This window comes from Eleutherodactylus coqui, chromosome 3 (assembly GCF_035609145.1).
Source record: "Eleutherodactylus coqui strain aEleCoq1 chromosome 3, aEleCoq1.hap1, whole genome shotgun sequence".
NCBI classification, from domain to species: domain Eukaryota; kingdom Metazoa; phylum Chordata; class Amphibia; order Anura; family Eleutherodactylidae; genus Eleutherodactylus; species Eleutherodactylus coqui.
The window spans coordinates 25,048,608-25,072,512 of record NC_089839.1 but is presented as its reverse complement, the minus strand read 5'-3'; the positions used below and the strand labels follow the sequence as shown (position 1 = coordinate 25,072,512).

Below are 23,905 nucleotides of genomic sequence, written 5' to 3'. Positions count from 1 at the left end.
GCGGTCCTGCCCGGTACTCTCCAACGAAGTGACAGTGTGCGCATGCGCGGTCTTTGCTTTTGCCCTCTTTGAGCGAGTGTGGGCATGACGCACGTCCGGTCATGTGCGGAGACATTAGGATATTGACTCTGTTTGAGCGGACGTGGATTGATGGATGGGTTGGGGCATGCGCGGTCCTGCCCGGTACTCTCCAACGAAGTGACAGTGTGCGCATGCGCGGTCTTTGCTTTTGCCCTCTTTGAGCGAGTGTGGGCATGACGCACGTCCGGTCATGTGCGGAGACATTAGGATATTGACTGGCGGAGTGCGCATGCGCGGACGCCATTTTCTTGAAGCCCTTGCTCTTTATGTATGTATGTGGGCATGATGCACTTCCGGTTCTGCGCAGTTTAACCTGGTAGACCCCGCTGGGTGAAATGAGAGCCATGTCCAGAGCATACGTCCGAGGATACAGGCGTGTTTCATCACATGTGATTTTTATGGGTGTGTTTATTACTATTTCTTGGGGATAATGTTGTTGTATGTATAAGCGTGACCAAGACGGCAGGTATGATGTGGAAACGTCGCTGCTGAACATGCTGAGCACGTCTTACAAATAAAGATGGAAACTGAGTGATCTGTGCGTATCTCAAACTACTCCTTTGGTGCTGCCATCCCTATTTCCTTGAGACTTCTAGCATTAGTCACCATGCAGCGCCAGGAAGACAACAGGGCAGATCTTTGTACAAATGGACTTTATTGATAAATTAAATCAGCAGAAGGTCAGTAAAGAAAACATACTGTGAGATGGATTTATTTCAGACCCGCACAGTAGCAGCGCTTACATTGTCCTCCTGTTTACAGATGGAGCAAGGTTTATTTTGACGGACATCGCTTTCTGTGGCAAGTTATGTCATTCAAAAGTTATTTTTTTGCATTGTAAAGCAATTTAAAGTGTAAACAAACTGCGGCACACAAAGTTATAACAGGAAAATCAAGTAAAACTTTGCTACATCCATATTTGTTCACACAGTGATCATTATTCCCATTTTGTAGGCAAAAACAACATCTCAGCAAGCCTATACATCCATACAATAAACTGGTTAGTGCATCTATATAGACACATGGGTGGCTGAGATGACATCTAGGGGCATATGGAGACCGGCCGGTATTCTCCCACTTTTTCTTTTCATTGAAGCGTATGGAGAATTCCATGGCTGAGAATTTGCAAATGGTGATCAGGTATTATTAGTATATGGCTGTACAGTGGTGATAAATTTTACTGGTGGGCCCGAGGCACTCCATTCCAGTACGGCATATAGTATGGGATATAATGGGGCTTGACTTCCATTAACCAGATCTATTGCTTCTGTCAAACAACCATTCCCGGCAGCTACATGGATGAACTTCTTTGTACTGATGTATGGAGTGACCCAAAAACATGGCGGTCATCCATGAAAACTATGTGTCCATGTTTGTACAAGTCTTCATGCTCTCCTGAACACGACTCACTTTCTGTCACCAGAACTGCCCCCCTCCTGCCCAACCTGAGGTTGTTGCTTCACAGCAGACACATAAGGCCTCATGTCCACGGGGAAAATCAGGCCCGCTACGGATTCTACATGGAGAATCCGTAGCGGGTCCCTCCTGCCCCGCGGACATGAGGGCTGAAAATAGGAATTTAAAAGAATTTACCCATCCGGAGCGGGCGGGGAAGGTCTTCTCTTCCTCACGGCCGGATCTTCTTTTTCGGCCGGCGGATGAACTCGTCACGCCGGCGGCACGTCGCCGACGTGCCGCGCGCATGCGCCGGGCACATCCGCCGAGCCGAAGCAAGAAAGATCCGGCCGTGAGGAAGAGAAGACCTTCCCCGCCCGCTCCGGATGGGTAAATTCTTTTAAATTCCTATTTTAGGTCTCCCGCGGATCCGGACGGCTTCCATAGGCTTCAATAGAAGCCCGCGGGAGCCGTCCCCGCGGGAGACCCGCACGAAAATGGAGCATGGTCCAGATTTTTTCATGCTCCATTTTTTAAAAAATCCCTTTTATTGACCATCCGCGGGTATTTATCTACCCGCGGGTGGTCAATGCATCCCTATGGGATGCGGATCCGTGTGCGGGTGATCCGCTACGGATCCTAAATCATATTTTCCCCGTGGACATGAGGCCTAATACAACTATATGTCGTGTACAACAAGCCAATGTGCAGCTTCCTATATAAAGAGAATTCAGTACAATTCGCACATCCTTGATGTAAATATCTGCGGCACAATGATGGCTTACTGACCCCTCATTAGTCTCATGGTCTCCTGGCATCACTATCGGGGGTCCCCAAGTAACCCAACCCCCACTCACCCTCTTCACGCAGGAACGTAAGGTGCAGGGAGCGTTGTTTCCCTGTATTGTAGATGTGACATGACTAATCCGTGCAGAGCGGCCAGCAGGGGGCGCTCCTGAGCTGTATCTTTTATGGGGTCTGCAGTGTGAGGACTGGAGGGATGAAGAACTATTCTTTAGTCTATTTACAGCAGATATCTCCCTGTAATATGGAGGAACGGATAACTGTGCCTTACATCAGATACAACTGTTGCCTGTGCGCTGTGACGTCTCCTGCGCTGATATCACGTGGTACAAACACAAAACAATCCACTATATTACATCAAATCATGAAATACAATAAAATGTAACTGAAATCCCTACTGAAAATATGAAGAGCCTGAAATAAAGCGATATAATGTTATATAAGCCGATCCTGCCCTCCATGTTATAAGCTGTAAGGCACTTTTATTGTAAATTAGTGTAAGATAGTGAAAACTGTAAAGCCTGAACCCCGAAACCTTATTGTAATTATCAAGGGAATGTAAAGGAAACATCAGCAGAACGTGAGACGGTCCGATCAGAAGAGAACCGGCCGGATAACAAATGTATCACCAATGTCATTTACTATTGGATCCTCTTAATAGTTCTCCCAGGAAAGCTGATCTCCCGGATCCGACCGCTGAAACTACCGCTGATCAGTCATTATCGCTGGGGACCGGCTGGTGGGCACACATTCCCCGCAGCGGCTCTTTCCAGCAGCTTTCCTTTATGGCTGATAAAGGGGCATCTCAAGTAAGACCCGAGGAGTCAGTAAGCCGAACCTCTGACTCCTTCATAAATGGCTCATGTATAATAAATAGTAATACCTGTACTGCAGTAAATGGTGACATCAGGATTATTGTACGCTAATATATAACATTTTTATTTGGAGTTGGAGCTGGCATATTTTTATCGACTCTACCAAAAACCTGACGTGTTCTCCACAGTCCTAAGGGGCCGCCTTCTGTGACATCCATATGTTCTAGCAGAGCAGATGGTCAAAGGTTGTCAAGTTGGGACAACCCCTTTAAGTCAGCCTCTTTAAAAATCTTTCCACACACAGGAATTACCCCTCCCTCTGATATGTCCTCACAGCGAAATGGCTAAAGGTCCATTTACACACACAGATGATCGCTCAGAATTCGTCAGAAACTGACAGTTGTGAGCGATCATTTTGTATTAGCTACTAATGGGTTAATCAGCCCATTAAACAACAAGTAGCTTCATTTGCATGTATATGAAAGAATGTTATCAGTGCTGCCCGCTGAGAACTCAGCGTGCGGGCCTAAGATGGATTTTATGCTGAGCTGAACTCAGTGATGGACAAGAACTGCCCGGTAAGTGCCCAATGGGCACACATGCTCGTTCGAGTATTAGCGTACTCAATGGTTCTCGTTACTCGAACGAGCATCAAATCGTGTTCGACACCGCCCCAGCTTTTGGCCCCTCCCCACCGCGATGCAGCGCGCGCCATTGGAAAAATTTTTTGTCTGGCAGTAAGGGGGAGAGGGAGGGAGAGAGAGAAACACGAACCAAGAAAAAAAAAAAGCTCGGGACCCGGCGTCCCACATACAAAAATGCTCGAGTCTCCCATTTTAGTCAATGGGGTTCGTTACTCGAGTAGAGCTCTCGAATTTTATGGAAAGCTCGACTCAAATAACGCGGACCCGAGCATTTGGGTGCTCGCTCATCTCTAATAGTAACCTCTCTGCGGAACAGAAGTGGCAGAACTTTGGAACTTCAACTCTCTTCAGCTTTGGGAGATGTTCCTGTGGGTGATATTGCCGGAGAGGCTGTTATATACGAGGATTCGGCTGAACAGACTGAGATTCTTGTATCCGGCAGGATCCTCTTATATCACACAAGGAAATAATGACAGATTTATAGGGGAGAATTGTTGGATCCCAGAAGAAAACTTGTCCGGTTCTGTAATGAGAGAATAGTAGAGAACATTCCCATCAGAGGTCATTGTACGGGGCTAATAATACCCTAAATGCTCAATAACCTTCTAGAACAGGAGACAATACAGTATAATATTACATGAGTGTTATTACAGCAGGAAGTAAGAACCAACATATTGTAAAGGACCCGACGGCTCGGAGCAGCACTGTATATAGCTTATATATAATGGGCAGAGCTGTAGATAGAATTATATCACATGCTTCGCACCGGTCCTGAGCTGTTATCGCACTAAGTTGGTTTTCATTGGAGACGGTCAACAATCTTGTCAGCAGACGCCTCCAACAGCTGAACTTCTATACTTCAGTCACAAACATACAGCGCTTTCCTGGATATCCTACGCAGCAGCACATTCCACATCTCATTACATGGCGGCAGCGCTTATATAAGACATTATCACTCACCGTTAGGCTCTGGCGGTATTATTAGAGTCAGATGATGTTTCTGAAGCTGCAAAAATAGGAAATTATGTAAAAGCGACATTCTGCATTAATACTTTAAGCTAAAATGTAAAGTTTAGAAACTTTGTAGATTCGTTGCTTTACAGTTTTTGTACAGATTGTTTGTTATTTTTTCCTCATTCACGGATGGCAGAAAATTCTTCTGGTTTAGTTTCGCCCAGACAGCGATTATCTCCGTTCTGCGGACGGTCATGTGACTTCACATGCACAGTATTTTACTGACATCAGTGGGAAAATATCTGGCCGGCCGTGACTTTACCCAACAAATCTGCCAAGGCGGCTCCAATATTACAGTGATGTCCGTGGAGGAACAATACCATTGGGCTAATATCACATGGGCGAGTGCGATATCAAGCCGTGAATCACGGCCGATATCGCACTCGCTAACATGCAAGTTCACCGCAGATACGGGGCGTTTTTATATCAAAACCACCTTGCATCACATTGGAGAAGTAGCAATCCTCCGCCGTGGCTGACAGCTGTGGAGGATCGTGGAGTTTCTCTCATTGTTTTTAATGGGGGAGACCTATTATCGCATGTTGCACGAAGGTGCCATCGGCCGCATTGAAAACAATAGGAAAATGTGATAGGATGTGCTGCGATATATTTTTTTCCTGCACTGAGATGTGGGGGGAAAAAAAGAAAAAACACTCATGTGTATAACCCTATTCAAAGGAATGGGGTTCATATTTGTGCGTCTCACAAAGCACAAATTTCGCACATTTTTCTTGGCTGTGTGAAAATGGCCTTAAACTGAGGATTATTATAAAATTTCACTTAAAGGGGTATTGTCATCTCAGTCAGCCATGGCTGATATGGAATACCCATCTGTATGCCGCGGCCAGAGATGAATCAGATTACAGTAACAGGATGGGTGTTCGATGTCTTTCTGTATCTCTCATAGACGTGAATGGAAGCCAACAATACACCCCACTGTCTCCACAACTTGGGAGTCGCAGTCACAGCTGCTCTCATAAACATCATATACTGTCCTCCATACTCCATCACTAACAGCACATTAGTCATCGTCACCAATAGTGAGACCCCCCAGCGGAGCCGCAGACACAGAATACTCACTGCTGTCCGTCCTGTAGCCGGCTCTATGTTCTAAAATGAGAAGAGGAGATGAAATTAGGAAACCTGAAGAGTCCATTATAATTGGTGACAGATGAGAGAGGAATTCTGGGAACAATCAGCCAATCAGCCGGAAATGTCCGGTCACCGCCCCCCTATGTTGGGGGACAGATGGGGCTTTTATTCGTTTTGGATATTTTGTGGATTATCTTGATCCCGAGGAATGAAGTACAAACTAAGCGTGATGTGCACACCGGAGTCTAAGGAGGGGCAGATTTATCACAGTGGCTCATGCGGGTGAGAAATCCGGCTCATCTTTAGACTCCTTTGTCCGACCTTATAACACTTATTTTGGCTTAAAGGGGTTTTGTCATAAAATCTATACTGACATATTCTTTCCCAGGCCGACTCCTTACGCCATCTTCTCCTCACTGATCTTCTCCAGTCCCCGGGGTCACCTCACCTCCAGCCGGCCGGATCCTCTTCTCCTTGTTATGAAGCATGCATTCCTTGCATTCCTCTTCCTGCAGGTCAGTGAGGGTCACGTCTCTGTGACGCAGAATTCACTGGCTAGGAAGGAATGCTGATCTATTGCAGAGACAGTACGCATGCGCGGTATCTGCAACAGCTCGGCACTCCCTGCTAGGCTGTGAACTAGTGACGTAACGTACATTGCCTGGGGGGACTGCAGGAGATCAGAGAAGTTCAGCGAAGAGAAGATCTGGTAAGAAGACTGATGGGAGAGGAATAGGCGAGTGTAGAATTTTCTTATTTTTTTTACCGACAGAACCCCTTTAGGCAGAATTCTAGAAGACTTGGAGCAGTTTCGCCGTCGGCATTACACTGCGGCTCTCTCTCCCCATGGAGAGGAAAGAGGCCGCAGCAGAAACGAAAAAAGAATTGACATGACGCGGAACTGAATTCCGCACCTCATGTCCGTGTCCGCCCGCCTTTGCCGCAACGGATTGGACGCAGCATGTGCACGAGATTTTTGAAAAATCTCGTCCACTCTGCTGACTAATCCCGGGTTTAGGAGCCGCGGGTTGAAATTTCGCCCCGTATGAACCCAGCCTTAGGGTGCGTTCACACGAGCGCATAAACGGTGCGTTTTTGCGCCCAATCGTATAAACGTGACCATCTGAGGCGTTGGTTTCCAATGTGTTCATTCGCACGGGCGATTTTACGGCGTGTAAAAACGGCAACCCGAAAAAAAACGGAACATACGCGACCGAAATACGCGCCAACGCATATTCGATGGCCGAAACGATAGTTTGCAAAGTAGGAACAAACGATAATATGCTTTCTAGCTCTGGTCATGATCGCCGAAAAACGTTCTTTCTGGCGATTAAACGCTGCGCACGTGCGAACGTAAATACGCCTACGCTCATGTGAACGCACCCTAAGGTGCATTTAGACGGAACGACTATCATTAAAAATCATATAAACAAACAAAAGTGAACGAGAATTCTTCAGTTTAAACACCAATAATTGAACAACAAATCAGAGTCGTGCGCTTCTCATTCATCATTCAGCTTCAGCCGACATAAAATCATCGTCGGCTCGTTGGCTTCTCGTTGCGGTTAAACACGGATCAGCCATTATGTTTCACAGGAATGAGAAAACACTGAATGATAAGTGAACGAGAAGTCCACGATTCCCAACGGTAATTTGTCTAAACAGACTACCTGAGTGTGAACTGATGACGTCACCGGCTCGGCCGCTCCTGTAAATGAGAATCCCCATAACAGTCCATGAGGATATTCACTAGGCTGATGTGTCACACGGACTGATGATCTACACGAAATCCATCTGCTTGTTGTATTCTCATCCATCTCCACAGACTTGAATAGCGCACAGTGTGAGGGATCCGTGATCATCATGGGCTTCTAAAGGGTCTTGCTCCCGTTTTTTCTTGAGCGCCACATGGATCCGGTGGTGTGAATATAGCGCTATACTGATACTTACTTCTATATAGGAGAAATCCAACAACCGCAGCAACAAGAAGAGCGACGACCACCACAGCGACGACCACCGGTGTCACCCAGGAACTCGGAGGTTCTGGTTAGAAAACAGAAGGGTAACGATGAGCTGCGGATTATACTGAGAGCTTCATGTATCAGAGATCCACACGAGAGTCTCCCCCGCTGTAGTAACGACATACGTGTAGTGTAATAGTATCACATACATGTGCAGGATCTAGATTTATATCTCTTCACATAACTCCCTCTTATGGCCCATTCACATGATTGTATTTTCCGGGACAACATGTGAGGGGCGCTCAGCCACAGTATTCTAGTCACGGACAAAACATAGAATATATGCAAGTTATTATACTTAAAGGCAATTTCAAATCCCAGCGTTATAGAAGAATTTGGAAGTACAAATTTATGACCATGTTTGATACTATCCAAAACTAAATGAATCTCGGAGGGGTTTTTTGCATCAGTGGAGAATATGAGCAGAGGTAACACCCTGGCCTGGTGACCCTCTTACACCAATTTAGAGGCCAGGCAACTTTCCTCTACCTTGTCACTGGACTAGGTATTTACTGTTCTGCTCATCCCTTTCTGGTATTTATCTAAGTGCTTATTAATCACACCATGTCTGTGCCCTCCCATGTGATCATGTGTATATCTATTTATATAAATGCATCTTCAGATCTGTTCCATTTGCCTGAGGAAGAACCCTGAGTAGGTTTGAAAGCTCACTGTAACATCATGTTAATGTAGTGTCTGCGCTCCAAGGAGGAGAAGTAAGAATACGTAATGAATAGGTTAAATATAAAGTGCAGATGGACTCATCTGGTGTGGGGCCTGTTGGATGACCTCACCTATGGTCCACATAGGCAATCACAGAACTTCACAGACATATAGAGCCGTCAAGGAAGATGGCAAGGAGAGCGTCAATATAAATACCCGGGTTGTGGGACCTCGGTTGTAGACAGCGGGATAATCACAGGGTGAATATACTTATAATTCACAAAGTGAGAAAGGAAAAACCATTGCAGCTATATACTGTGTGGATACAGGGTGGAGTGGTAGTAATGTGTGAAAACAGGGATTTATCAGGTTTATGATGCTATTTTTTGAGCACTACTGTACATGTATCTCATGGGGTGTGAGGGGTTAAACTGTGACTGGTTTACTAGATCCTGAGTCAATAACATGCTCAACAAGAACAGATTCATTGGGATATACATACAGACGGGTCTTTCTTTAGCTTCACTCTTAATGCAACTTGTAATTACTTTACAATGGACTTTGCTGTGATAAGATTATCGCTCAAAAGACATCATTCGAACGAATTTTGAGTGATAATCGTTGTGTGTAAATGGGCCTTAATGGGTTAACATAAGATAACTTTCTGCAATATCATCACAATCAAGGTAAAATGTGTCACATCTTTATGTCTAGAACTCAAGGGATTATTGGACCCCTAAAATGGGGGAGGGATCAGTAGTGGAACTATATAGCGGTTTCACATATGGGATGTCGGACCGCTGCATTGTCTCCTCGCAGGTCCTTCTCCTCAAACGCCAGTCCTATCCTCCACATGTCATTACATACAACTCACCCCACACAATGTTCAGTGGCGCCCCCAGGCTGCTGTGATCCACATAACAGGAGTAACTGTTGTCCTCGCTGGGCACCACGTCCGCACTGACCCTGATCTGATAGGTGCCGTCAGGATTGGGGAGGACATGTGTGGTCTCATATGTGGGAATGTCGTCCACCCCGTTCTTCATCCACTTCACATCCACACGTCTGGGATGGAATCCGTACACCTGACAGTGAAGCATCAAGGTGCCATCTTTATGCTGACCGGATACCTTCACCGTCGGCTGAACTGAGAGGGAAATGAAGAATATAAAATGACAAGAATTAAGATGACGCATCTAAACATCTTCACTCGGTAAGAACGAGAGCCGACCCTCCAGTTGCTGGGCATATGAATAACATGCATGGGGGCAGTACTGAGTCACTGACATTGTGGGGACTCTTTCTTGTGTCAGGCCACACAGTACGTGTAGTGCACCAGACCTGTGTATGCCATATCTGTGTGCAGGTATAGTACTCAGCAGCGCCCCCCTCAGTATAAGGAGGGGTGTGAGTGGTTGTTCATCAGTACCTTCACCTGTGCGGTGGCTCCTCCATATAGCAGTCTGGCTGTCTGCATGTTGAGGGATGTGGTGCTTCTACCTGCCCTCTTGTATTAGTACATTGGTCATTATATGGCCGCTTCCTGTGATTGTGTTTGTTAATATACTCAGTGCCTATTAGACTGATGGACTTAATGTTACACTTATCATAATTAGTCATATGGATCTCACACAGATATATAACTCACTAGATCTGGACTAGTTACAGGCCTCTAAGTATCTGATGTCATTATCACTAAGGGGACACGGTACTTATGTCCCCCGCCCTCTTAGAACAAGAGGTGAGTTAGCCCCTTATCCCGGTAGTCTGTTGGGTTTTCTGGTTTCTACATCATACATTTGTATAATACACCAGGATGGGGGCAGAGGAACGTGACATCATCTGCCTCCAGGAGACCCTCTGTTACACCTCCTGTGCTCCTAAATATCCTCATCCCCAATATTTGTGGGTCTGCTCCTCAGTAGCTTCTATAAAACACCAAGGTGCCCCTCAGGAGGAGGGAGAAGAGCGGCCGCCTCACACTGCGATGCATAAGGGACAGAGTCGCTATAGGGGCTCATGCCGCAGTGATTTACACATACGCAGCCCAGCAGAGTACCGAGTATGGCACTGCGCATGCCCGCGAATCAGAGACATGCGCAGTATTTAAAAAAAAAAAAGTAATTCCCCGCTCTGAACATGCGTATGGAAACGCTGTCTGTACACGATGTATTCTGTATGGACAGTGTATTGTTAGGCAGCCCATACAAGGGCTGCATACGATGCGCAGAGAATAGGCTGGCTGCGATTTATTTCTCTTGTGTATTGATACGCAGTGCCCACACACCGGTGTACATGGAGCAATGAGGGTCCATTGACTTTCATTGCCTCCATTCACCACGTATCATGCGTGCAACACATATGTAATTCATGGTCGTGGGCATGGGCCCTTATGTATCTTATTCTAAGGATGATTAGATGGCAGCCGATAACTGGGCAGTTATGGTCATGATGGCCGACATTCTATAACTTTGCCCAGTGAATACTTAATGAGGGGACCCGACATCTGCTGTAAGCATATATGATTGAGACAGCATTGTACAGCACCGCCATAGAGGAATAATGTGATAGCCGCTGTTTGTCATGATTGTATATCGGGAGGGGTATCATAACTGCTTAAGGAAAGCCCCAAGATGTGTGAATACCTCTGCAACACCACCTACTTTTCCATCTTCCTTATTTGCATATATTTCCCAGAGGAATATGCATGGCCTTTAAGTCCCTGACTCACCTCCTAGGTGTCTTCACACACCTAGGGACTCTCCTTAAGGATAGATAATACCGTCCCGACCCACATCACAGGCCTCTCACTAGCCAAACCAGGATCCTACCGCACACTGATGAGGGGCAAAAATCCTGAAACAGCTGTCTGTGTATGGATTCTGGCTTGGCTTTCAATTCCCAATCATTGCTTTAAAGACTTGTTTAAAGGGTCTGACATTGATTTAAAAGAATGCTGCCAACCAATAGGTGGCGCTGCAGAGCTATTGTTCCATCTTCACGATGGTATAGACATGAGAGTCATAGGATTAATGCAGTAATAAATTGACCACATCTAGTCATGGGCAATGAGGCTGATGACGGTTGTAACACTGGGTAACATAGTCACGTAGTTCGTAAGGCCGATTGAAGACAAAGTCCATCTAGTCCAGCCTGTCTCTCCTGTGTTGTTGATCCAGAGGAAGGCAAAAATCCCCAAAAGCAGAAGCCAATTAGCCCTTTTGGGGAAAAAATTCCTTCCCGACTCCCTAATGGCAATCAGACTGTTCCCTGGATCAACCCCTAATAGTTCCTACCTGCCTGTATACCCGGATTAACAATTAACCTAAGATTTATATCCTGTAATATCCTTCCGCTCCAGAAAGACATCAAGTCCCCTTTTAAACTTCTCTATGGATTTTGCCATCACCACTTCCTCAGGCAGAGAGTTCCACAGTCTAACTGCTCTTACAGTAAAGAACCCCTTTCTGTGTTGGTGATGAAACCTGCTTTTTTCTAGACGTAGTGGATGCCCTCTCATTACCGTTGTAGTCCTGGGTATTAAACAGATCATGGGAGAGATCCTTGTATCGTCCCCTCATGTACTTATACATAGTTATTTGATCACCCCTTAGCCGTCTTTTTTCCAGGGTAAATAATCCCAATTTGGATAGCCTCTCTGGGTATTCCAGTCCCGTCATTACATGTATTAGTTTAGTTGCTCTTCTTTGAGGGTCGTCATGAGGTATACAATGTCTTATAGAACTACCATCGCTCTCCCCATACAAGAGATGTGTAAGGCGGATGAACTTCATAGCCATGGCCACAAGGGAACTGAGACCCCTCGCCCTACCATTACTCCTTCAGAAGAGGGTAATGAGATAGAGTATAGTTGTTGTTATAGACTGGATATGTGCCAGACCGAGGCAGGAGAGACACAGAGTCAGCCATCACTAAAATTACTCCTCCTGTGGAAGGGGGTAATGTGGTGGGAGATGGAAGTCATGAAGGAGTAGTTATGGGGGACCTGAGACTCACAGTTCTAGTATTAGTCTTCATATAAGAGAGGGTAATAGTATAGAGGATAGAGATCATTAGTGACCGGACCCGTGCGATGCCCACTATACAAGAGATGAGGAGTCACACAGCTTACTATTACTCCTCCTATGGAAGAGAGTAATATGGTGGATGCTAGTAGACCTCATCCAGTAATCATGCAGAACACGGAGACCCGTAGTCCTACTATTACTCCTCCTGTAAAAGGGGGTAATGAGATAGAGAATGGTTGTCACTATTGACTGAACCTGTGCGATACAGAGACGGAGAGTCAGACATCTTACTATTACTCCTCCTATGGAAGGGAGTCAAGTGGAGAATGACAGTAGTCAGCATTGAATAATCATGCAAAATCCAGACCCGCAGTCCTCCCATTACTCCTCCCATAGTAGGGGGTAATGAGATAGAGGATGCTTGTTATGATTGATACTGAAATAGTCACACAGCTTACTATTACTCCTCCTATGGTTGGGGGAAATGTGATGAATGACGGTGGTCATCATTGAGCAATTATACTGAATACTCCTCCTGTAAAAGAGGGTAATGAGACCGAGGATGATTGTCATGACCAGCTGGTAACTACTTGTCCCCTGAAGTATAATTGTATAGTCATGGAGGATCTGGAGTCTCGCTGTAATTCAGTTACTTTTCCTATGGGAGTAATGTGGCTGCTTGATGCTTGGCATAACAGGGCATTGCTGGTAGGCATATACTGGCTGTGACACTATTATTCCTAGTAGTAGTGAGGGTAAAGTCTATGTGTGGTAGCCCAAGGTAATTATGGTGTACAGGGACACCTACCCGCCGGGCCCTGAGCTCATCTGATGGTCTAGCTCTGTGTTGCTTCTCTCAAATGCCCGTTAGGGTAGAGGTTACCCGGTTTAGGCCAGTGATCATCGAAATGCTGATGGTTGTTTATGATGGGAGGTGTAAATGGAATGGGAATCCTGCTGTACCCCGTGGAGCTGCCATCACTCTGATGAAGGCTACTGAAGCTGGTGGAAGTGGTGAAGTACCGGACCATCGTCTTATGGCTAGTTCCGGCACGAGAAGACTAACCAGTTTTGCTAATTAAAAAAAAAAGTAATAAAAGCTTAAATCACCCCTCCCCCTCTTTTAAATATAAGCCCTTCCCTAAAAATCATCCCTAGCTGGTGAACAAAAAAAATTATATACTCACCTCTCCGCCGCTCAGGCGCGTCCTCCGGCTGGCTCCCCTGCTGTCAAGCTCTTTCAGTAGGCGGGGATTTAAAAATCCCCGCCTCCTGAAAGGGCTGTGCTGATTGGCTGAGCGCTCAGCCAATTACAGGCAGCGCTTAGCCATTCATTGATATCGCGCTTGCCAACATGCGATATTTCCTCGGATGTGAGCTATTTTTAGCTCAAAACCGCCTCACATCCCTTCAGGGAAGTAGCGATCAGCCGCAGCGGAGGACTGCAGAGTTTCTCATTTTGGTTCCAATGGGGAAACCTCGGATCGCACCGTGTGCACCTCGTCCTATCATTGCAACAGGATGCCAGATACAGGCGTCCTGCTTTGCCATCAGTCCCGACATTGACGAGCTCCGGCAGCGGGAGCCAGCTGCCAGTGATAGTCGGTCTCCTGCTGCATCAGCTGGGAGTGCATCAAAGCAGCAACCCCTGCAGTTAACGCCTACCTCTATGTAGATCGTGGCATGTAAGGGGTTCACAGAGGGACCGTGCTACCCCTGTGAGGTCATCGGTCCACCGCAATAGAAATCACGGCGGGGCCAGTGGGTTGCCATGGCAACAGGACACCAAATCTATCTCAGAGCAGCTCGGTGAAGGTGTATGTGTCCCGCAGCCAATCGGGAGCTCTGGGCATAACCTGGGCATTACCTCTAGCTCAGCCTAGTCACGCCCACAATTCCAGTGTAAACATACTACATTAATACCATGTTGGGCCATGCAGATTTAGAACTTACATAGTAACATACCATGTTAGGGTGCATTCACATGAACGTACATCGGCTCGGTTTTCACGCCGAGCCGATATACGTCCTCCTCATCTGCAGCGGGGGGAGCCTGGAAGAGCCAGAAGCAGGAACTGAGGCTCCCGCCCCCTCTCTGCCTCCTCTCCGCCCCTCTGCACTATTTTCAATGAGAGGAGGCGGGACGGGGGCGGGGCTACCGTCCGTGAATTAGCTCCGCTTCCGACCCGCCTCTCCCCATTGAAAATAGTGGAGAGGAGGCAGAGAGGGGGCGGGAGCTCAGTTCCTGCTCCTGGCTCTTCCATCCTCCCCCTCCCTGCACATGAGGACAACGTATATCGGCTCGGCGTGAAAACCGAGCCTATATACGTTCATGTGAATGCACCCTGAGGCTGAATAAAGACATTGTCCATCTAGTTCAGCCTGTTTCAACCCCCTTGTTGATCCAGAGGAAAGCAAAAAACCCCAAGAGGCAGGAGCCAATTAGCCCTTTCAGGGAAAAAAATTCCTTCCCAAATCCATAATGGCAGTCAGAATAATCCCTGGATCAACCTTTGATAGTTCCCACCTGTCTGTAAGATCCGATTAACGACCCGCTGGTCACCTAATGTTTATATCCTGTAATGACCTTCTGCTTGAGAAAGACAACTAGTCCCTCTTAAACTCCTCTATAGCTTTTGTCATCCCCACGTCCTCAGGCAGAGAGTTCCACAGTCTCACTGCTCTTACAGTAAAGAACCCCCTTCTCTGTTGGTGATGAAACCTGCTTTCTTCTAGACGTAGCGGATGCCCTCTTGTTAACCGCCAGAATCCTGGGTATAAACAGATCATGGGAGAGATCCTTGTATTGTCCCCTCATGTATTTATACATAGTTATTTGGTCGCCCCTTAGCCATCTTTTTTCCAGGGTGAATAATCCCTTCATTCCATGTATTAGTTTATTTATAGTTTAGTTTATGTATTAGTTTAATTGCTCTTCTTTGAACCTCCCCCCTAATGGACAATGCCTAATCAGTTGCTCTCTTACTGCCACTTCTTGTAAAGCCCCCATTTGTGTATATCCTGGTGCTGATCCTTGCCTGACTGACCCTTCTGACTCTGGACTTTATAATTGCTTGCTGACGGCCCTGATGTTCAACACGAATCTCGTTAATACACTTGTGCTGCCGGCCCTGATGTTCAGCCCGGACCTCGTTAATACACTTGTGCTGCCGGCCCTGATGTTCAGCCTGGACCTCGTTAATACACTTGTGCTGCCGGCCCTGATGTTCAGCCTGGACCTCGTTAATACACTTGTGCTGCCGACCGTGATGTTCAGCCTGGACCTCGTTAATACACTTGTGCTGCCGACCCTGATGTTCAGCCTGGACCTCGTTAATACACTTCTGCTGCCGACCCTGATGTTCAGCCCGGACCTCATTAATACACTTGTGCTGCCGGCCCTGATGTTCAGCCTGGACCTCGTTAATACACTTGTGCTGCCGGCCCTGATGTTTAGCCCGGACCTCGTTAATACACTTGTGCTGCCAGCCCTGATGTTCAGCCTGGACCTCGTTAATACACTTGTGCTGCCAGCCCTGATCTTCAGCCCGGACCTCGTTAATACACTTGTGCTGCCGGCCCTGATCTTCAGCCCGGACCTCGTTAATACACTTGTGCTGCTGGCCCTGATGTACAGCCTGGACCTCCTTAATACACTTGTGCTGCTGACCCTGATGTTCAGCCTGGACCTCGTTAATACACTTGTGCTGCCAACCCTGATGTTCAGCCTGGACCTCATTAATACACTTGTGCTGCTAGCCCTGATGTTCAGCCTGGACCTCATTAATACACTTGTGCTGCCGACCCTGATGTTCTGCCCGGACCTCGTTAATACACTTGTGCTGCCGGCCCTGATATTCAGCAGAGACCTCATTAATACACTTGTGCTGCCGGCCCTAATTGTAGCCTGGCCCCCGTTAATACACTTGTGCTGCCGACCCTGATGTTCAGCCCGGACCTCGTTAATACACTTGTGCTGCCGGCCCTGATGTTCAGCCCAGACCTCGTTAATACACTTGTGCTGCCGGCCCTGATGTTCAGCCTGGACCTCGTTAATACACTTGTACTGCCGGCCCTGATGTTCAGCCTGGACCTCGTTAATACACTTGTGCTGCCGGCCCTGATATTCAGCCTGGACCTCGTTAATACACTTGTGCTGCCGACCGTGATGTTCAGCCTGGACCTCGTTAATACACTTGTGCTGCCGACCCTGATGTTCAGCCTGGACCTCGTTAATACACTTGTGCTGCCGACCCTGATGTTCAGCCTGGACCTCATTAATACACTTGTGCTGCCGGCCCTGATGTTCAGCCTGGACCTCGTTAATACACTTGTGCTGCCGGCCCTGATGTTTAGCCCGGACCTCGTTAATACACTTGTGCTGCCGGCCCTGATGTTCAGCCCGGACCTCGTTAATACACTTGTGCTGCCGACCCTGATGTTCAGCCTGGACCTCGTTAATACACTTGTGCTGCCAGCCCTGATCTTCAGCCCGGACCTCGTTAATACACTTGTGCTGCCGGCCCTGATGTTCAGCCTGGACCTCGTTAATACACTTGTGCTGCCGGCCCTGATCTTCAACCCGGACCTCGTTAATACACTTGTGCTGCTGGCCCTGATGTACAGCCTGGACCTCCTTAATACACTTGTGCTGCTGACCCTGATGTTCAGCCTGGACCTCGTTAATACACTTGTGCTGCCAACCCTGATGTTCAGCCTGGACCTCATTAATACACTTGTGCTGCCGACCCTGATGTTCAGCCCGGACCTCGTTAATACACTTGTGCTGCCGGCCCTGATGTTCAGCAGAGACCTCATTAATACACTTGTGCTGCCGGCCCTAATTGTAGCCTGGCCCTCGTTAATACACTTGTGCTGCTGACCCTGATGTTCAGCCTGGACCTCGTTAATACACTTGTGCTGCCAACCCTGATGTTCAGCCTGGACCTCATTAATACACTTGTGCTGCCGACCCTGATGTTCAGCCCGGACCTCGTTAATACACTTGTGCTGCCGACCCTGATGTTCAGCCCGGACCTCGTTAATACACTTGTGCTGCTGGCCCTGATGTACAGCCTGGACCTCCTTAATACACTTGTGCTGCTGACCCTGATGTTCAGCCTGGACCTCGTTAATACACTTGTGCTGCCAACCCTGATGTTCAGCCTGGACCTCATTAATACACTTGTGCTGCCGACCCTGATGTTCAGCCCGGACCTCGTTAATACACTTGTGCTGCCGGCCCTGATGTTCAGCAGAGACCTCATTAATACACTTGTGCTGCCGGCCCTAATTGTAGCCTGGCCCTCGTTAATACACTTGTGCTGCCGACCCTGATGTTCAGCCCGGACCTCGTTAATACACTTGTGCTGCCGGCCCTGATGTTCAGCCCAGACCTCATTAATACACTTGTGCTGCCGGCCCTGATGTTTAGCCTGGACCTCGTTAATTCACTTGTGCTGCCGGCCCAGATGTTCAGCCTGGACCTCGTTAATACACTTGTTTTGCCGACCCTGATGTTCAGCCTGGACCTCGTTAATACACTTGTGCTGCCAGCCCTGATTGTAGCCCGGACCTCGTTAATACACTTGTGCTGCTGGCCCTGATGTTCAGCCCGGACCTCGTTAATATACTTGTGCTGCCGGCCCTGATGATCAGCCTGGACCTCGTTAATACACTTGTGCTGCCGGCCCTGATGATCAGCCTGGACCTCGTTAATACACTTGTGCTGCCGGCCCTGATGTTCAGCCCAGACCTCGTTAATACACTTGTGCTGCCGGCCCTGATTGTAGCCTGTATTACTGCAAGACTCCTGTTCAGACTGTTGGGTACTGCGACTTGGCCCAGTGCAGAGTCAGCAGCCAGACTACCGGGACTATCTGGATGAGTAACGGCTTGGAGACCCTGCAACAAAAACTGGATCCAGCTTGTAAGTGTCAGGGGTGCGGGACATAAATCTCCAGTGGCCATAATTATCTCTTACCAAAAATAATTATGCTGGGGTGGGGCACGGGGATGAATGGTGCCACCCTACCACCGAACTGCCAAGAACGACTCCCAAATGTCCAGTTAATGCTATTACAAGCAGCTTCTTCTTCTACACAGTCAGTAGTACCGGACACAAGGCGCTCTATTAAGAGGATAGCATCCTCTCCTCCCCCGTCTCCTGCAGTAAAACATGGGGGAAGAGTCAGGTTATCCTCTGCATGGATCGCACTGCGTCGGGCACTACTGACAGTGTGAGTGAGAAAGAAGTTGCTTGTAAGATGTCTGACCAGAGGTTTGGGGGTGGGACAATTACTAAATGAGGCCACAGAGGGGCCACTTATTTAATGGGGGCACTATTACTATGATGGAATACAGAGAGGAGGGAGTAGCGATACAACAGGAAGAATCTACAGAGAAATCTTCATGGCGATCTGAGCTCATATATAGGAAAGAATAACTAAACCAGACCTCACCTATAACCACTGGAGGTAACTGCACTGTAATCACTATCACTGTGTAGAGCAGGTATCTGACTGGGTCTACTAGAGCTGAGCTGCTATGTCTGATGGGTTCTACAACTTGCTTACTAGAATTACCAAGCTTTATTTGGTAATGATTCGGAGTTCTGTAATGGGGCCCCATGAGTTCTGTAATACCCCTGACTATAGTAGGTCATGAGGGGCTCCCGGACTACCTGTACATTATTATGCAGGTTTCAGCAGCTAGAGCCCCAATATGTCGGGCGTCTGTTGCTCGCGCCTCAAAACAAGGTGAACTGGTGACACAATACAGGAGGCCTTGGCAGCTGGCACTTTAATAGAAGGGGTCTTAGAGTACAGCGCCGGAATATAAGAATGGTGACAGACATTTTGGAGAAAAAGATGGCAGCCTTAGTGGGGCGTCATTTCACCTTTTTGCCTAGGACAGAAGAAAAGTCAGAATGTGTCCCGGTCTTATGGCTACATCAGTTACAGTAAAGAGAACATGGAGGCCGTTCTGTTACTACCATAAAAGTAGAATAGCGGAATATATCAGACTGCACCACCAGGTGGCGCTATGATAGAGTCCGTCTGTATTCTGTACTGATTGCGGGGAGGAGGGGGGGGGGCGGACTGTAATATCGCTATATAATAAATACACTACTAAACTAATATGTAAATCACGCTGCAGCTCCGTATCTAAGCCACAAGAGGCAGAAAAGAGCCTCATATCATAATCCACATTATCACACAGAGAGGACGAGCGGCTTATCCGGAGATCAGCGGTGCAGGAACAGGACGATGTCAGCACAGGAGGAATATTCACAGGAAGGTTCATTGGGGGACATTTATAATGACAGAAAGACATAAAAAAAACTTGCAAATTTCTGCGCAAGTGGAAAACGTATGCAAAAATTTGCGACTTTTTAGCGTTCGTGGAAAACCCCTCTAATAAGTTATACCATATGTTTTATATGTATCAAAAAATAAAAATCATCTCGATAAAACAAAGTCCTCGTATGGTGGGGAATACAAGTTATGGCTCTTGGAAGGTGGAAAGGAAAAGGTCTGTGACTATACTGAAGAGCCGCTGTGTATACAGATGTGCGATGGCCGGAGCTCCACATATCACACATCACGCATACATATATAGCACACACACATATATCACACGTATATACATCACACACACATATCACACACACATATCATACATATACCATACATCACACACATACATGTGACATGATGATGAGCCTCACCTCTCCTCTCCAGCTCTTCTCTCCCGTTCTCCACATATTTCTTCAGCCAGTCTATACATTCATTCTCCAGATATTTCCTCTTTCTCTCCCCCCATTGTACTTTCGGACTGTTCAATCTCTGTGTGGTGATCAGCGCCTGGCTCATGGTGGCCGTGTATGTCCAGGTCTGTGTGTCCAGCGCTATGAACTCTCCTCCATCATATCTGAGCTGCTCATATCCTCTGATGCTGCCGTCATCATCCAGCTCACAGCCGTACATCAACTGGTAGGTATGGAAACCTGCAGACATCACAGAACATGTTATACAGAACACGTATGTAATGTACCGGTCATGTGTGCAGTGTATGTGTGTGACATGTAATATACAGGTGTATGACACATACTGTACATATTATATACAGGTCACTCATGTGATGTTATACGTGTCCTTCATATGTACTATATACAGTCTATAACACGGCTTATTAACAGTCGGGTGCGAACACTTGTGTGTGAACTACAGTTCCCAGCATGCCCGCCAGCTACCGGTTGTAGTTCAGTGGGCTGAACACACTATATACCCCTACATCATCCCTAGTCATGTGACTGACGGGGCAGCGTAATGGTGGAGGCTCCTCCCACATACAGCACCTGGGCAGGAAACCGTCATGTTCCCTATAACTGATAGATGTAATGGAGAAACGGAGGGAGGAAGGGGTTAATACCCCCATATTTGTACTTCTCTGTAGATTATTATATAACTTCCTCACTGACTTATTACATGCCCGTGTCCTCACACCCATCACTCCGCATCGTACGCAGGAAATCTGCAGAATCATGGAGGCGATCACTAACTATAAGGGCCCGGAACTCGCTGCGGACGATCTGCGGTCACCACATACGGATCTGCGCTGCGCCTGGACCTACTGACTGATACAATAATGGTGGATCACATGTAGCGTCAGCGCCCGTCCTCACCGCCATATGGGCATCCGTGAGACGCACACGGTTTAGTCCAAAAAGTGTCTGATTACGTAGCGTCTCACTGACCCGCAGGCCATAAGGGGTTAAATGTAGTGAAGCCGTGCGAACGTCTCTGTGCGTTTCTTATGTTTGTGGGATTGAAGCGCCGCGTTCTGTCCGCAAATACAGCGGATAATAACTGATACAATTTGTTGTTTACGTTGCAGCCAATGGGTTTAGTTTCCGCTCGTCTCGCGGCGCGTTTATCTGGGATTTCAGTTTTTCTGTATTTAGTTCCAGAACTTTCCTGACATTTTATGAGGATTGCAGTAAATACGGACGCTGCTCATTTATAGCGTATTCTACCGTATATCACACATACATGTAATAATGAGAATGTATCCGCTAAAATGCGTTGTTTACACTTTCTGTGCGTTTTTCGCTTGCAAGAAATGTACCTGACAACGCAGCATGGGCGGGGCCTAAAAACAGCGCAAAATCCACAACACAAGCAGAGAACGGTGTGGGGGGTTTTCTCACTGCGGAGATGCTTCCACGGACGTGTTGTGGGTTTTGTTATCCCGACGCAAATACACCTTTACATTCTGTTGTGACCTGCATGCAAATACGATAGACCATCCGCTATGTGTACGGCCACCCAACGGCCGGGTCTTCACACTCCACTATATCAGTGACCATGTGATGTCATCAGACCGCAGGGTGACATCACATGTGATGTCATCGGACCTCCCACCTTCTGGTTAGTGGGGATACAGACACACACACCGCTGGGAACTGTTCTTGTTTAGCCACAACACTAAAACAGCTGAATTCCTGCCCGAACACAAACCCCAGGAGGTCCTGACGGAGGGGAGCGTCATCACATAGCGCCATCCCTCTGTAGTGGTGGGGAATACATGGCCTTCTGCTCCATAGAGGTTTCTCTCCTCCCTCGGCTCACATTAGGACCCCCGCGTTACGGTTACCGGTGGGAATGTCATGTGACTATACCAGGCGGCAGCGGCTCACCGCCATTCACACGCAGGAAACTGGTGGAAAACTGTTGTAAACCAGAGTCACAGAGGCGCTCGGAGGTCGCACCCCACAGGGCGATGTTATCACACGGGTTTGTCCGACTGCGATATGGATGGAACTCGTACAGTGAGAGGAGCCATTATATACTATCAATGTATTCACATGAGGGATGTTTTTTTTCTGGAATTCTGGATTTTTTGTGTATTGTGTATATCAGTGAGCAGAGAGTATACCATGTATATTAGTGTGTATCGTGTATATGACTGTGTATATACAGTAGGGTATATAAGTATATATGTCTCTCACCTCCGGTCACGTTGAAGCGCTCCAGCGCTATCCTCACATTATGTCTGAATACAGCCTCATTTCCTTTAGATCTCTGTGTTTGTGCCTCCCAGTATTCGGGTCCCTCCTTCTTCATCCACTCCGCTCGCGGTAACATCCTCCGGCTGACGGAGTTATAATTCACAATCTCCTGATCATCCACATATCCAACTATGGAGTACTCAGGTATCCCGGACCCCGGAGCCGAGACCCCCGTCATATAATAGCGCAGAGAGTGACTGTCTGAGAGATACAGAGTGTTACATATCACACACGGGGCGGAGTCACACCAGCGTGTTCACACACAATACACAGAGGATAGAACCCACTGATTCCAATAGCTTCATTCTCATTACTCTCTTTTGCGCTTGCGGAAAATAAGCTCCACGCTGTATTTTTGTGCACATTTGCGCACCAAAGTCCCCACAGAAAGTCTGAGAGGTGCGCAAATTCACACTCAGTACCCGCGTGATATCGGAATGCGCTGCACGATTTTGAGGAAGAAAGAACACATCTGGAACTCATTAGGCATTTCAAATAGCATGTGAAATCACGCAGCGAGCGCAAAACGTACAGTAATATGTACAAAAACACACGCTAAAACGTCTTTTACAAAGCAAATACACCGCGCAACACTGATGTGAAGCCGCCATATACTACAATCACAGGAAGAGTTATCATGTATATTTCTATAGGTGACAGGTCATGTATGTATGTACAGCGTGTAGGTGAAAGGTTCTTGGTCATGTATGTATGTACAGCGTGTAGGTGGCAGGGTCTCGGTCATGTATGTATGTACAGTGTGTAGATTACAGGGTCTCGGTCATGTATGTATGTACAGTGTGTAGGTGACAGGGTCTCGGTCATGTATGTATGTACAGGGTGTAGGTGACAGGGTCTCGGTCATGTATGTATGTACAGCGTATAGGTTACAGGGTCTCGGTCATGTATGTATGTACAGCGTGTGGGTAACAGGGTCTCGGTGATGTATGTATGTACAGCGTGTAGGTGACAGGGTCTCGGTCATGTATGTATGTACAGCGTGTAGGTGACAGGGTCTCGGTCATGTATGTATGTACAGCGTGTAGGTAACAGGGTCTTGGTCATGTATGTATGCACAGCGTGTAGGTGACAGGGTCTTGGTCATGTATGTATGTACAGCGTGTAGGTGACAGGGTCTCGGTCATGTATGTATGTACAGTGTGTAGATTACAGGGTCTCGGTCATGTATGTATGTACAGTGTGTAGATTACAAAGTCTCGGTCATGTATGTATCTACAGCGTGTAGGTTACAGGGTCTCGGTCATGTATGTATGTA

The 23,905-nt window shown here is 47.3% G+C and overlaps 2 protein-coding genes across 5 annotated transcripts in view; both read right to left on the bottom strand.

The window, feature by feature from the left end:
• LOC136620517 (class I histocompatibility antigen, F10 alpha chain-like) overlaps positions 1-23,905 on the bottom strand; it is a 106,967-nt gene that overhangs the window by 64,074 nt on the left and 18,988 nt on the right. The window lies entirely within an intron of this gene.
• The window catches only part of LOC136620525 (class I histocompatibility antigen, F10 alpha chain-like), a 114,169-nt gene continuing 92,517 nt past the window's right edge, over positions 2,254-23,905 (bottom strand). Inside the window, exons 2-8 of one of the 4 annotated variants that reach the window (XM_066595364.1) lie at positions 22,570-22,830; positions 20,287-20,565; positions 9,404-9,676; positions 7,796-7,888; positions 5,834-5,863; positions 4,700-4,745; positions 2,254-4,262 (exon numbers count right to left, since the gene is read on the bottom strand). In XM_066595364.1, the coding sequence (XP_066451461.1) occupies positions 4,702-4,745; positions 5,834-5,863; positions 7,796-7,888; positions 9,404-9,676; positions 20,287-20,565; positions 22,570-22,830 (980 nt within the window). In that variant the 3' untranslated portion in view covers positions 2,254-4,262; positions 4,700-4,701. The remainder of the gene's footprint in view (positions 4,263-4,699; positions 4,746-5,833; positions 5,864-7,795; positions 7,889-9,403; positions 9,677-20,286; positions 20,566-22,569; positions 22,831-23,905) is intronic. The other 3 variants (XM_066595369.1, XM_066595365.1, XM_066595366.1) reach the window with 3 other exon arrangements.